The sequence below is a fragment of the Zootoca vivipara genome, chromosome 3, assembly GCF_965207765.1.
Source record: "Zootoca vivipara chromosome 3, rZooViv2.hap1.1, whole genome shotgun sequence".
Taxonomy (NCBI): domain Eukaryota; kingdom Metazoa; phylum Chordata; class Lepidosauria; order Squamata; family Lacertidae; genus Zootoca; species Zootoca vivipara.
Genome location: NC_142586.1, coordinates 47,490,167 through 47,505,040, shown reverse-complemented (window position 1 = coordinate 47,505,040; position 14,874 = coordinate 47,490,167). Strand labels below are relative to the sequence as shown.

Sequence of the window (14,874 nt, the reverse complement as noted above, 5' to 3'; positions counted from 1 at the left end):
AGAGGCGGCAGCAGTTGCAAGGCTCAGAAGGGATTTTTATCCCTTCCCTGCTGCTGATTATAGCAGCACACCTGGTGATAGGGGCAAGGGCTCAGAGGCAGCTTGCCATCTCCTTTAACTGTTTAGCATCATCACATGTACAGAGCAAGGCCCATCTGCTTCATTGGTATATTTTGCCAAAAGCAGAGGAAACAAGCACCATGATGAGGTGAAATTGTGGCTGGGGGAGAGGATGGAATAAATCTCTTTAAAGCAAGTTTAAATGTTAGAGGATTCAAAGTGTTGTGGGAGGGAAATTGGGGATTCCACCCCTCTATTAATTAAAAACATAGGGTCCCCTCACACTTTGGTGCCTTTCTTATTAATTAATGCTTGTTCTCAAAGCCTTAATAGCATGTCATATCCATCCTTGTTTACTGATAAATAATTTTCTTTGGTGATTCAAGCTTTAATTTTAGTCTCACTCAACGGACCTTATATTAATGTTCCCTTGACGTGTAAAATGTTTTAAAAAATTATATACGTTGCTTTTTTTATTTTGAAAAAGGCTATGCCCTTTTGATTTCTTAAAAGCCTATCTGCTCACTTACCTTATGAAGCACTGTCTTTATCCAACAGTGTATGTGATATGGGAGGGGACAGAAGCATATTTGTAGCTTGTTACTGAAGTGACCAATGTAAGGTTGTGGAATCCATTTAGAAATCATATAGATAGTAAAGTTTTTATCTGTCATCCCTTGTGTACAGATTTATGTACATGCATATATGCATGTTTATTTATCACAGTTTATGTTCCACCTTTTCACTCAAGGAGCTGAAAGTGGTATACATGGTTTTTCCCCTCCCCAACTTATCATCACAACAAACAACCCTGTTAGGTAGGTTAGGTTAGGTAGGTTAGGTTAGGTAGGTTAGACTTGAGTGGGAATTCTCCCAGGTCATAATCCAGCACTTGAGAAGGACTTACTAGTACTAAAGCCATTAATATCCACAGATCAATGCTTCCATCATACAAATATTTTACATAGTTTTGAACGTAAGCCATAAGATTGGCCAAATTTCTGCAATAATAAAAGCTTTCTTTACTTGGATGAGGCAAATTTTTATTTCAGTGTGTTTGTTTGACACTTGGAATACCAAATGATTTTCAGCTGTTTCATCTTGATTTGAGAAATGAAACAAATATTTTGAAACAAGTGCCACTTAACTATATTTGAAAATGTGTTCTTGTTCATGCATCATAGGGCTGAATCCATCAGTATTGTCACTTTCCAGCTACATTGGTATGGCTATATATTTTTAAAGCTATGTGGAAGTATTTCAGGGAAACACTTGGACAGATGAGCATCTGTTCACAGGTTTGGTGGTGTCTGTACATAATTGGCAATGCATATTAATGGGAATCTGTTTACCTTGCTTCAGTTTGTCTTGCATAGTCATTGCAAATAAACTTTTAACTAGAGTTTTGAAGGCATGAACCTAAAATGCAGAAAATAGCATGCAGTTTAATCTACCTATTATGTGCAAAACTATTGCCATTTTTAATGGTCCGTACCTTCTCCATTTTAAAATAATTTTTTCTTTGATAAAATTATCAGAACATACAGAAAGTTAAAATATAAAGGAAAAGGATGCCTGGACGGTTAAGTCCAGTCAAACCTCACTATGGGGTGCGGCGCTCATCTCGCTTCAGGCCAAGGGAGCCAGCGTTTGTCCACAGACAGCTTTCTGGGTCATGTGCTTCTGGCACAATGGGACACCTTGACAAGTGCCAGAGTGCACGAAAACGCCGTTCACCTTCCCGCAACAGCGGTACTTATTTAAAGCCACCTTTCTGTAAGATGAAATATATTTGCCTTAGGCAGACTATTACCCTGTGTAAGGGGTTTGACTAATCACATTATAGTATTAATAGCTCAGTAGTAAATGTTCTTTATAAAAATTACTACTGGGCTTCATATTTTGCAAGTTTTAATGCAGTTGAAGATTTGTGGCATGACATCAATTTAAATAATATAATATCCCACAATTTCCCCAGCCTTTCTTGTTTCAAAGGTATCTCCTTACATGTCCAGTGATTAGCATAACCAGTCTAGAAATTAGTGACAAGAGTGACTGTTTTGTTCTGAGGACTAGATCTGGTATAACATTTAAAAGACAAACAAAAGTCTTGGTACATTAACAGTAATAAAGGACAATACTGCCTTTATTTGTCCCAAATACAGAGCTCTATAAGATGTCCACCATGTATAGAAGGAGTCTGCTCTCTTTTTTTGCACATAGAATCATAGAATTGTAGAGTTTTAGTCCAACTTCCTGCAATGCAGGAATGTCAGCTAAAGCATCTATGGCAGATGACAATCTAACCTCTGCTTATAAACCTCCAATGAAGGAGTATCCACTTCTGAGGGAGTCCGTTCCACTGTTGAACAGCTCTTACTGTCAGAAACTTCTTCCTGATGTTTTGCTGGAAACTCCTTTTTTGTAACTTGAATCCATTGGTTCGAGACTTGCACTCCAGAGCAGGACAGAGCAAGCTTGCTCCATCTTCCATGTGACAGTCCATTAGATATTTGAAAATGGCTATCCTATCTCCTCTCAGTTTCCTCTTTTCCAGACTAAACAATTCCAAGCTTCAAGGTAAAGGTAAAAAGGGACCCCTCACCATTAGGTCCAGTCGTGACCGACTCTGGGGTTGCGGCGCTCATCTTGCGTTATTGGCCGAGGCAGCTGGCGTACAGCTTCCAGGTCATGTGGCCAGCATGACTAAGCCACTTCTGGCAAACCAGAGCAGCACACAGAAACGCCGTTTACCTTCCCGCTTGGAGCGGTACCTATTTATCTACTTGCACTTTGATGTGCTTTCGAACTGCTAGGTTGGCAGGAGCTGGGACCGAGCAATGGGAGCTCACCCCGTCACAGGGATTCAAACGGCAGAGAAGTGGATTACTAGTGATAATGGCTATATGCAAAGGTCTGTTAATGTGTCTGAACTTGGCCACCAAAAATTATTTCTACTAGTCACTAGCAATATAGTAAAAGTATTCCTGAACACATCCAATTGTCTTTCTGTCTTCACAGTTATCTGGCATAGTACTAGCAATAACTATTTCCAACCTTATAGGTCTTGTCTAATTTCAGAAACGTTGAATGCCATTGTATTGGCATAGTTATGCAACAGTGGACTCTGCCTGATATCTGCTGGTCCAACAGCTCCTAGTACATCTTTCTTTTAAGCAGCTCTACATCCAGCTTGTGTCTTCAGGGCTCTTGTTTGACTACAGACCCAGCTCTTGTGCAGGTTCTGATGGAACATCTCAGCCCTGAAATTGGCATTGCACAAATGCACCATGCCACAGTTCCAGACCTTGCCTCAGTCAGAGCAGGGTCAATCCTGGTAAATCTTGGGCAGGAAGGTGGGGTACCTGAAAGGCAGGTGGAGACATCTTTTATGTATGGAGCTCCTGATTGCAGATGGTCCTTTTGCCTGATTTTTCAGGGATGCCTCTCCCCTCCATTGTCACAGCCAGCCTCATTCATGTTGTACAGGAGAGACTTCCAGGAAGCTGCTGGGGCAAAGGACAGTCAGCTTCTGCCAACCCCCCTTCCTTTACCATATGATTTTCTCTGAATCCAGCCCAACATCTTGTATATAATTATCTTCCTTTTAGAATTCATATTGGATTTTGAAAACATGTTTCACATTTCAGTGGCAACTGTTGAGTAAGGTCAGTTGCTTAAACTATCACTTTATATTTGAAATGATATCAATTGTAGTGGTGATTCTAAGGCAGAAAGTTCTTAATTTAAGATGTCACAGTCCTAGCAGGTTGATGGGACTCCTGTATGGAAGAAGTGATGTTATGCAGACTTCTACCATGCTTGCATGATGAGGAGCATAAGTGCAATGATCATATGTTCTGTGGGGTTGGGCCAATTGAGACTGAGGACTGTCCTGTTCACAGTGCCACTGCATGCCATTATTTGGCTGGTGCATTTTGGACTTTTCAAATGCAGCCCCATCCAGAATTCATTAGAATAGCTGTTTGTTACTGTAGCATGAATGACTGTGGCTAGGGCTGCTTTCTTCAGGTAAGGGCACAGCTTGCTTACCAGCCAAAAGTGGTAAAAAGTGCTCTTGGCCACTACCACCACTTGGGCATGCAGAAGTGACTCCAGATGCATCAGCACCCACAATATGAAAATCCAGTTCTTACAAGGGAATGCAACTCCAACAGGAGCAGGCTGCACGCCTTTTGAATGGATCTGCCCCCCCCCCAATGGTTGCTTCGACTGGACTGGAAAAAAATATTTTCTTCATCCTCATCCAGTCTTTTGCTGATGTCAAACAAATGCAAAGAAATAAATTCAAGGCTAGCAGTTCAGTTGTGGGGTTTTTGTTTTTGCTGATTTCACCACTTTTCTTAGTTTGTAGCCTTAATATTTGAATGTAGCTTATCATTATTTAGAACAATTCAGTCATTGTATTTAACTCTCTTACTAAGCATAGGTTTTGATACAAACAAAGTATATTTCTATTCTCTCTCTTGGTACACTATGCTGGATAATTAAAACATTTTTAAGAGACCTTTGATCTGTCATTTCTATAACATAAAATATAACTTAATTTTATTCCTGACCATAATAGCTTTAACCTTGTGTACTAATTTGAATATGCTTGTGGAGGTAGAATCTTAAATGAGACACAAATGAAGGGAAAATTGCTAATGCTGGCACTGTATATCTAATGAGTACGGTGTAATAAACCATAACCTCTTCAACAGTTCTGTGGAAAACAGTGTGATTATTTTGGATGGATGGCTCTTTGTGTATGGCTCATTACCATCTGGCATAATCTGTATTGATATAGACTGTAATTGTGAACTATTTGACATGCTGCTTTTAATAAATGTGACTGGGCTGGTATGGGCTGGTATATAGGAAACTGTAACAAGGGAGTTGAAGGCTGCCTTTCAGATCTGAATCCCAGTCCAGATTCCTTGTCTGCTGGAAAAGACCACCTCCACAGATCCTCCTCCACAGAACAGATGGTCAGCTCTGGATTGTGTGTTTATATGTGTGTGTTTAGAGTTAGTTTTGCTCAAACAGGCGATTGGTGATGTTAGATTAGATATAGGTGACTGTGCCAGCTGTTCAGTAGTACCTCCATTCTATATCCTAACCTAGCTTCTGGGTTGAGAGACTCTACCCCCCGCCCTTCTATCCTGTTCCACCCTGTTGGATCAAATTAAGGAGCAACCAATTTGCAGATACTGTAGGTGCTTTGATATTAAGTTCTTGCTTTCTGAATCGGGACAAGTGTTTTCCTGTGGCAGTTAACTTCCTGATTGTAAAGCTGAAGGCTTCCCTGTTGACATCTTACTTAATCATTTGTTATTTGACTGTACTTGTTATATTACATTATCTCAAAGCAAGTTCTCCTTTAAATATATTAAATAAGTCAGTACTAGTTTCCCCTTAAAATAAGCAAAACACAACCTGATCCTGGTCCCAAATCAGCTGTATTCGAACTTTCAAAAGTTATCTGAATGGCTAGTTGCACCAAAGTATGGGTGGCAATGTGCATTTAATCTAAAGAGCATCCCATTCAAAACAGTATGGGTAGAAAGCAACTATGTTTGGATATGCATTCTGATCCATATCCAATTACATACTCAAGATTTATCATCTAGCAAATTATACACATGTAGAAACCTATTTACAGGCATTGATTCCCTTAGCTTGAATTGGAATGACTGGTCATGTTCATATGTAATGCTTGAACCCTGGATTTTTTAGCATTACGTTCATGAGCTGGAATAAGCCTGAGTAAAGCTTGAGCTTGTGCTTGGGCACTCCCACACACACAGAACCATTATTTACTTTCGCTTTCCTCCATCTGTTTGTCATTGCATCTGAACCATAAGTGGTTGTTTATAACACACTCTGGTTATTTTATTGATTACAATGATTCAAGATACAAATCCTTCCAAACCAGCTTACAAGTAGTAGAAAGCTATTTTAACAATATAATAACAACACAGCTATCTGTCAGGTATCTTTCCACAGTGCTGCTTCTTGTTAGGAAGAAGGCCTTGCAAAAAAGGGAAAGTTTAGCTGGAGGACATATTGAGGCAGTTTTTGCACTCTTCCATCATTCTCCTGGAATTCTTCCCATAAGGCAGTTGGTAGTAAATGACCCTGTGGAGCCTTGGGGGCTTGCAGCTGAAGCAGGCTCTGATTAGGGTCTCTAGTTAGTTTATTTAACAAGCATCAAAAACCATGGTTTGAAGATGGCTTGTCTTGTAACAGACTGGAGTTCGTTACAAATGATGATCTCTGGTTCCCTTTTGATGACAAGTTGAGATGAGGGAGAAATGAAACTAAACGTTGTGGGAGTCTTCCTCCAGCTGCATGGGACAAGGGAGAGAAACCCTTTTGGACATACCACACATGCACATTACAGGCCTAGAAACCCTTTTAGACATACCTTCTGTTTTCTCCTACAGACATACACATCCTTCATATATACCACATCCCCTGGCAGTGCACTGAAGGAAATTCAGTTTAAAACAGTGGGCTGTAACCTTAACAGACACAAGACAAAAGGGAAAAAAGGGACAGGGACACAAGAGGAAAATAAGTACATTCACCAGTCCTTACATTATGATTACCCAGTGACCAGATGGAGTGGCTGCTTGTGGAGGCAATCCTGGAGGAGCCAAGCAGCAACAGGTCCCAGTGAGGTTGATAAGCAGAGGATAGGCTAACTGCCCCACTTCTGCAGATGTAGCTACAGTATGTGGAAATGCTTACCAGAGTGAAAGGGGGGGGGGAAGCATCCCTTGACAATAAAACATAATAAATCTTATTTCTCACACACAATTGTGTGACATTAAAGTTTATTATTCCAAATAATGGGCCACAAACAATAAATTAAACACTAGGGGCATGATCCAGACTCCCCTCTGTTCACAGCTCTGTATGTGTGGCAGGAAGATTTCTGATACAGTGATAGCCAAGCTCAAGGAGTTGGATTGGAACACTAAATATGTTTGCTAAAACAACTTTGTATTTTTAATACTAAAAACTATAAAATATTAACGGTGGTTAGATTCCCAATTTCTGTTTAAAAATTATTTGAAAACTGTTAAATCTAAGGAGTTTAGATTCATATGTGTTGTGCCATTTAGTTACACTGTAATGTGGTTTCCAGAACATGCACTGACAAATCCACAACACTTGATCATTGTTATTATGAACGCCCATTGTTTGCAATGTAATACAATCCTGAGACAGGACAGTGCCCTTCAGATGCAAGGGTAGATTTAATATTGAGACAACGCAAGCATCTAGAAGTAAATGATTATCTGCACACTGCATTTTCCAAGAGACTCCCTTCCTGCTGCATCAGAATTTGTATACGTAGCAATGAGTTCCACGAGTTCCACATTTTCCTTACTTGTAGAGATTGGTTTTTGTTGTTGATCTGAAAACTGCCAAATTAGTTAAAAGTTGTTATTAGGGATAAATCAGATGCTCTGTAATATGATCTAAGGAAATGTGAACCTATTATAGATTGGTGGGGTTTTAATGTATTTCGGCAGAATCAACAAAGTCAGTTGGAAATTCTGCTGCAAATGGTATGTCAAATACAAAAAAACCAAAACCATTTATTCTACCGGTATGTGAAATAGTGAAAAATAAACTGGCTGTACTCTAGGCATCTTTTGCAAGATGTAACTTGTTATGGTACATTGCCATGCATTATAATCTGGATAGTACAGTTTTATTTGATAGTATATATACCCACTCAGCTCAGCTGCTTCAGAGCTACTTCATAGTATAGAAGGTACGGTATACACTGCCTCATTTAGAGCAAATTGAGCTGTTTACCTTAGTGTACTAGGAAGTATGAGAGGGAGCTTCCCATTCAGACTTCCCTTTGTGGCTTTCCCATACTCTTTTTGTGCTCCGTGCGTGAAGCAACTTGGTTTGTGGCAGAAGGATAAACTGCTGGACCTCAAAATAGCAGGGCTCCAAAACTGCAGTCTAAGCTAAGAAGGATGATGGGCTGTTCATGGAATAGGGAGGAATGGGAGTGATGGCAGAAATGACAGTGGTGGGGACTCTTGATGAAGGGGATAAAGTCAAAGTTGGATCTTACTTTTGCTAGTGCATCTCACCTAAAATGGGTGAGTGCATATGCCCCTTAAGCTAGTGTAAGACTTCAGGATAAGGACGCTCATCTGTATACTTTCAACTGCAGCCATATCTCTACCCTTTCAAAATAATTAATAATAATAATTTGTGCTTATAATAGTTAATAATAATTTAGTCTTAAACGAGTAATTAAAAAAAGAAAAGAAAACGGATCTGACACATTTGGAAGTCGATAGGGAAAGCTGGATTTTTTAAAATTCTGTACAGCATTTCCAGTGTTTCTATTTCTTTTTTACTCCTAATTCCCTTATTAGCTCTGTTCTGGCACATCTTATTTTTGGGTGCTTTCAAAGCATAACTGTTAATTCAGTCTCACAGTTACATAATAGGCCTAGGCAAAATATATATTTTGTAAGGGTTTTGCACATGCTACTAATGTTACAGAGCTGCAGAAATTTAACATGTAACTTGATGGTGATTGGTTTGGTAAAGTATTCTCTAGGCAGGAGTCAACTCAGTTGTTACTGGTGCAGACCAATGTCCACTTGTACAATGGGACTCTCCCCCCTTCCCTTCCCTTCTACCCTCCTATCAGCTCTGGAGAGTTGAGGGAACCCCCAGGTTTGAGGGGGCAGAGGGGGAAGTCTTGTTGCGCAGTTGCCCTTCATTTCCTGCACCCAAAAGTTAGTGCTACGTTGGATTCCACTGTGCTTTGCTTATATTACGTGAAAGCAGAGGGGAAGTGGAAAGCTAGTAAAAATGACAGGCAAAATGATTAATTTTGAAAAAGAATGAATGCTGGGGATATAAATCTGCCTTAAAAACTTTTGGTTGTATTGAAATTAGGTGTGACTAACTTAGGTACATTAATATCTACTCTGAGTAGAACTTTGGTGGATACAATTATTGTCCTGCTTCAAACCCAAGATTAGTGAAGGGTTGCTCCATGTGCACAGTGGAAAGGTAATGAAACTTTATATTCATATGCCATTCTCTCTAAATAGGTTTGAAGGCTCAGTGTTAGTATTGAAAGCTGGTTTTGAGAACTGATCATGATGAGATTCTCTACTTGTTTGTAAATCGGCCAATTAAAGTTTAAATCTGTTGCTTTAGCCACTAGATTTTGATCATTATTACTTCTAACAATGTTACACTTCCCTATAGTGTTTTTTTTCTACCATTTTGTAAACTGCAGTCTCTGTGACTTTTCTGTGCCCATAGGCAGTCAACATTGATTTATCCAGGAAAGAATAATTCAGTAAGCTAATAACCCTCACTGAACACAGGAATATTTACTTCCATATAAACATGCACAGGATCAGGTTGTAAACCGTGGTTCAGATGACTGCAGTGCTTAAAAGCAGTATAAATACCATATTCCAGTCTTCTTTCTTATTTCAGAGGGCTGCTTTTGTAGTAAATAAATGTTCAACAAGTGATCCTTAGTGTACTTTATCTATTATGGCTTACTTAAGTAAAAATGGGGCCATAGTTAATAATCTCTTGCAAGGTAGACAACCTCTTAATTACTATTATTTCACCACTCCCAAGATTTCTATAGAAGATGTTTTCTCTCCTAACACATTAAACTGAATTCAGACTGCTTAAGAATCTCCTATTCTGGTATCCTGTATTAAAACTCAGATTCTTTGAGAAATGCCTAGAGCTATTTTATATATTCAAATGACAGATTGCTTTACCTTGTTTGTCATTTTAGTTAAAAATTAAGTAAGCCTTACGAGAAGATGTCCTCTAGCATTTTAAAAAATTGAATATACTAAATACATGAGCTGTATTTTTAATGCAGTAGGCTGAATAATACAGGTTCTGTTTGGAGAGCAAACAAGAGCACAGAAACCTAAGGAAAAATGGGAAGGAAGGCTCAGAAAGTATGACACTAATGTATTTGTGTAACCTTTTTGTGGCAAACTGTACAGGGAGGATTTTTGTTTCCATCATTAACAGCTTATTAAAGGGGGAAAGGAACACTAGGGGCACTGGGAGCGGGGTGGGGGTGGGGGTCAGAGAGGTGAGCTTGATCTCCTCAGGATATTAATGTGTGCCTTCAGCTGGGGGAAATGAGCCATCACTTGAGAAAGCTGCAGCTTTATGTACTCGTCACTAGGGATCCCCATATGCCCTGGGATCAGCAACAGTCGGACCTCAGTTGTCGAGAGCAGAGGACACTCATTGGTATTCATGGCAGGTATCTCAGCTCAATCTGCCCAGAGCAAGTCTGTTTAATGTTGATCAGCTGTCCATCTGATAAACTGAATTGATATGGACATTTTCTCCAAGGGCTGCCCTGACAATGACAGCAGAAGCATCAGGATGTCTTGTTAGTTGCCCTCCCTCCTCTTCCCCTGTTCCAGGATGTGTTAACCCTTCTTTAGACATAAGGTTATGACAGAATGTAATTTTCTGTCACATTCAATAGATGGCTTTTATTCCTGCCACACTCTGAAACAAAAAGGTTAAATTTAGCATATAAAAAGGTTTGTTGCCCCATATACCCATTGCTATAATTTATCTATGTATGGTAATAGAATGATGAAGTGCATAAAAATGGGGTATTTTTAGACCCCCTTTTTTTTAAAAAAAGTGCTGCTTTGTTGTGGTTGTTTTTACTTGCAATTATCAACATGGTTTAGGGTTGTTAGTACACATTTGAAGAATGGGAGTATCCACATTTTGATTTCTTTTTAAACACTATTTTATATTGTTAAGTATTCCCTTAAATCTAGTAAGAATCCTCATGTCAGGGCCTTATTATACATGGCATCATATATGTATTTAAACAAATATGTTTTATCAGTCCTCTTATTTTGGAGAGGAAAACAGCCATGGCCCCTGTGCTTGTTTGTTGCTGAAAATTGCCACTTACCTGGCTGTTTTTCAGAACCTTAAGATTCCTGTTTTTAGCAAATGGGGGGGGGGGCAAAAACACAGCCAGGTAAGGAGCTGCTTTTCAGTAGAAAATAAACACAAGGACCTGATCTGGTTCAGCACCAGCTGCTTTTTCTCCAAAATAAAATCAACCAGGTTAAACTCAATGAGTTTGTTCAATGAGTTAATGTCACGTGCAGTTTGCCCCTCAAGTGGGCCAGGCAGGATAGACTCAAAATGGTGTGCTCACAAAGTGCTGAATGCTATATTTGTATTGATAAGTACCCCATCTGCTATAGTTTTCAGCATTTCTCTTTTGTAGACAACCAGATTATACAGCTGTTTTGCAGCTAATTGAACTGTTTCCTGTCTTTGCTTTAAAGCCAACGAAGTCTGGCAGAGATTACTGAGTTGATTCACACAGCTTTCCTGGTACATCGTGGGATAGTAAACATTGGTGAACTGACATCATCGGATGGCCCGTTGAAGGACATGCAATTTGGAAATAAAATGGCTGTCTTAAGTGGTGATTTTCTTCTAGCAAATGCATGCTCAAGCCTTGCTGAGCTGAAAAATACTAAGGTAATATGGTTTTATTGCTTTAAAGAAGGTGTAGGCTTCATTTGTGTTTATTTCAGTAGATTTCTCTGCTGCCTTTTGTGAGCTAATTTTGTTAGAAATCCATATTCCTTGAGGCATTAGATGTCATATAAAACTACTCGCTGCCCAAAGGTCTGAAATTTTATCAGATATGATATGTCAGCTATGTCAAATAAATTGTGCTATAAAATTAACTCTATTTTAATCATATTTACTCACCAAGAAACTACTAGTAAGATAGCAGACTTACGTCTATCATAAGTAGAAATAATGAATTAAAGCAAATTGAACCTAGTTCAATGAACTTAACTGCTTCCCTTTTAAATATTAATAATATTGTTTGGAACAGGTTTAAAACTAGTTTTTGTTATAATTTTTTTCATTTTTTCCATAAAACCTAGGATTCTACTGCACATAACCTTTTTCTATAGCAGTAAGTAGAAGAGGTATTGTTTATTAAATTTGTATGCTACCCTTTATCAAAAGATCACAGGGTGATTCACAACACAAAAACACACTATACATAATAAAACAAAAACAAACCAATAACCCCCCTTCCCACAAACACATTTAAAAGGCCATAGAATGTTTAATCAGGTGAAGGCCTGCTTATAGAGTAATATTTTTACCTGGTGCCTAAAGATAAATAATGAAGGCGCCTGGGGAGCCTCCCAGGGAAAGCATTCCACAAACGGAGCCACCACAGAAATGACATGTTCTTGTGTTGACACCTTTCAGGCCTTTTATGGAAGGGGGCACACAAAGAAGGGCCTCAGATGATGATCTCAGGGTCCAGGTCAGTTCATATGGGGAGAGACTGTCCCTGTGGTATTGCTTCTCCTGAGCCGGTTTAAGGCTTTATACGTCAAAACCAGCACTTTGAATTGGGCCTGGAAACTGGCAGCCAATGTAGTTGGACCAGGATCAGTGTAATATCTCAAACTGCCTTGTCCTGGTGAGCAAGCTAGCCACTGAATTCTGCACCAGCTGAAGTTTCCAAACCATCTTCAGAGGCAAAAATTATAAGTATAATTTATCTAAGTATTCTAACCTAGAGGTTATCTAAGTATGATAAAAGAATGATAAAATTAGATTACTTCATGCATTTCAGTTTGTTGGCTCTCATCCAGTCCATTACCGAGGCAAGACAATGGTCCATTACATTCACTGCTACACCTGCAGGTGTAAAGGTGAAGTAGAGCTGTGTGTCATTAGCATATTGCTGACAATGTTCTCCAGAACTCCAGATGGCCACACTCAGCAGTTTCATGTAGATGTTAAACAGCATTGAATCCTGAGGACCCCCACATTGAAGGCTCCACAGGGCTGAAGAGCACTCCCCAAGCATCACTCTCTGGAAATTACCATCCAAGCAGGAACCGAACCGCTACGAAGTAGTGCCACCCACTCCCAATTCAGACAACTGCTCTACAAAGGTACCATGGTTGATGGTATCAGAAGCTGCTAAGAGGCTGAGGTGGATAAACAGAGAAACGTTTCGACATACAGGCAACCAAAGCAGTTTCAGTGCCAAACCCTGAATGAAATGGAACTAGAAAAGCAGTTTCCTCTAAGAGCACTTGGAACTGTTGTGAAAAGTCTAATCCATCCTTGGACATCTGTTATCATGGGAGAATGTGAATGAGTAGACTGTTCATACATACTATTCATGATAGGCATAGAATTTTTAGAGTGACAGTGATCACAGGAATGGCTGGTTGGACATCTTGGTTATGACCAGGTTCACACCCTGTTTTATGTGAGCATGTGCTCAAGAACAAAAAGTGGTATTGTCTGCCAAGTGTATTCTGTGTACATGCATGCTAAGATGCACAGAGAGCTATTGCATGAACTTGGTCTTTTATAAAATCTGCAATTAAAATCAAGGGGGAAAGTAGCCATAAATCATTCTCGGTCCTACTCAGATTGATGAAAAACATGGATAAAATGCTGCTCATTATTCTGTCTTTAAGTACTTGAGCAAAAACATGTAATTATTTCAAGCTTGCTTTGAATCAGATCTGTAGTAAATTGAAGCACAGTAGCCTAAAAACTGCTTGTATTCTCAAGCAATTAAGCGGCATGTCTGAAAGTTCTGCCAAAACATGTTAACACTTTCTCCCACTTTTGACACCTGAATACTTTAATACCTTCTATATACCATAAGTGGAATACAGGCAGTTTATTTATCAACTCATTCTTTCTTGCATCTTAAAAAGCATGAACAGTTGGACTATAAGCTGTAAAAATCCTTGAAACTTACACTGGCTTGACTTGGTATTATTTTGAAGGATGAGTTTTTTAGACTTGTGTATTTTGCATGAAGTCTATAAAGCCATGAAGTCCTCCCCCATTCCCACACCCACCACTTTGTGAAATACTCATTGCAGTAATCCCGTATTTCCCATTGGACCCGGTGGGGCTTTACTTCTGAGTAGACATGTGTTTTTAATGGTACATGTAAGGCAGGAAGTATTTTGCCTAATAATGGAGCCAATTGCTGTGATTTCAAAGCCAGGTGGGGCTAACTCTTAAACCACCTAAAATTTTCAGATGGCCATGAATTGGAAGGCACACAGCCCTTGACATCTGTCCACTTTGCCTTTCCAATTCTGATATGTAATCCATGAAGAACGTCTGCCTCAAGTTGGAAAGCAGGTAGAGCTGCTGCTGCTGCTGCTGCTATTGCTATTTCTTCCTCTCTTACAAGCCCTTGGATTCAGCATGGGGGCTGGAAGGAAACCTGTAACTCAGCATGGAAAAGATGGCTGTTACTGTGCTGCTGAGCTGCATAGCTGGCATCAGTCTTTTCCCAGCTGCCCAGCTGATGGCTTGATCAGTTGAGCTGCAGGGAAAGATGGGCAGAACTCCCTGGGGCTTGGCAGGCTGTACAGAGAGTGGCCAAGGGTCATGTGTGGCCTGCAGGTTGCTCTACAGAGTGCTATTATTATACCCCAGACTCTGTGGAGAGCTTTTAATTTCTTGCATTCCTAGCATGTAGGACCATCTTCCAAGGCAGATTCATGGGAAGCCAGCTAGTGACCAGTTTTATATATTAGGATGTGCTAACAAGTGCAGTGAAACAAATAATTGTGTGTGACACATTACAAAGCGTACTGGTCATGAGAGACCACAGTGATTGAGGAAGAACATATTTGTTTCAGTGATTACAGTTGTGATATGCAATATATTTTACATCCAATATTTCTATTATTGTTTTGTACT

General features: G+C 39.6%; 1 protein-coding gene across 1 annotated transcript in view; it reads left to right on the top strand.

The window, feature by feature from the left end:
- The window catches only part of PDSS2 (decaprenyl diphosphate synthase subunit 2), a 71,357-nt gene that overhangs the window by 20,937 nt on the left and 35,546 nt on the right, over positions 1-14,874 (top strand). The window contains exon 3 of the mRNA XM_035109292.3: positions 11,433-11,631. Within this exon, the coding sequence (XP_034965183.2) occupies positions 11,433-11,631 (199 nt within the window). The remainder of the gene's footprint in view (positions 1-11,432; positions 11,632-14,874) is intronic.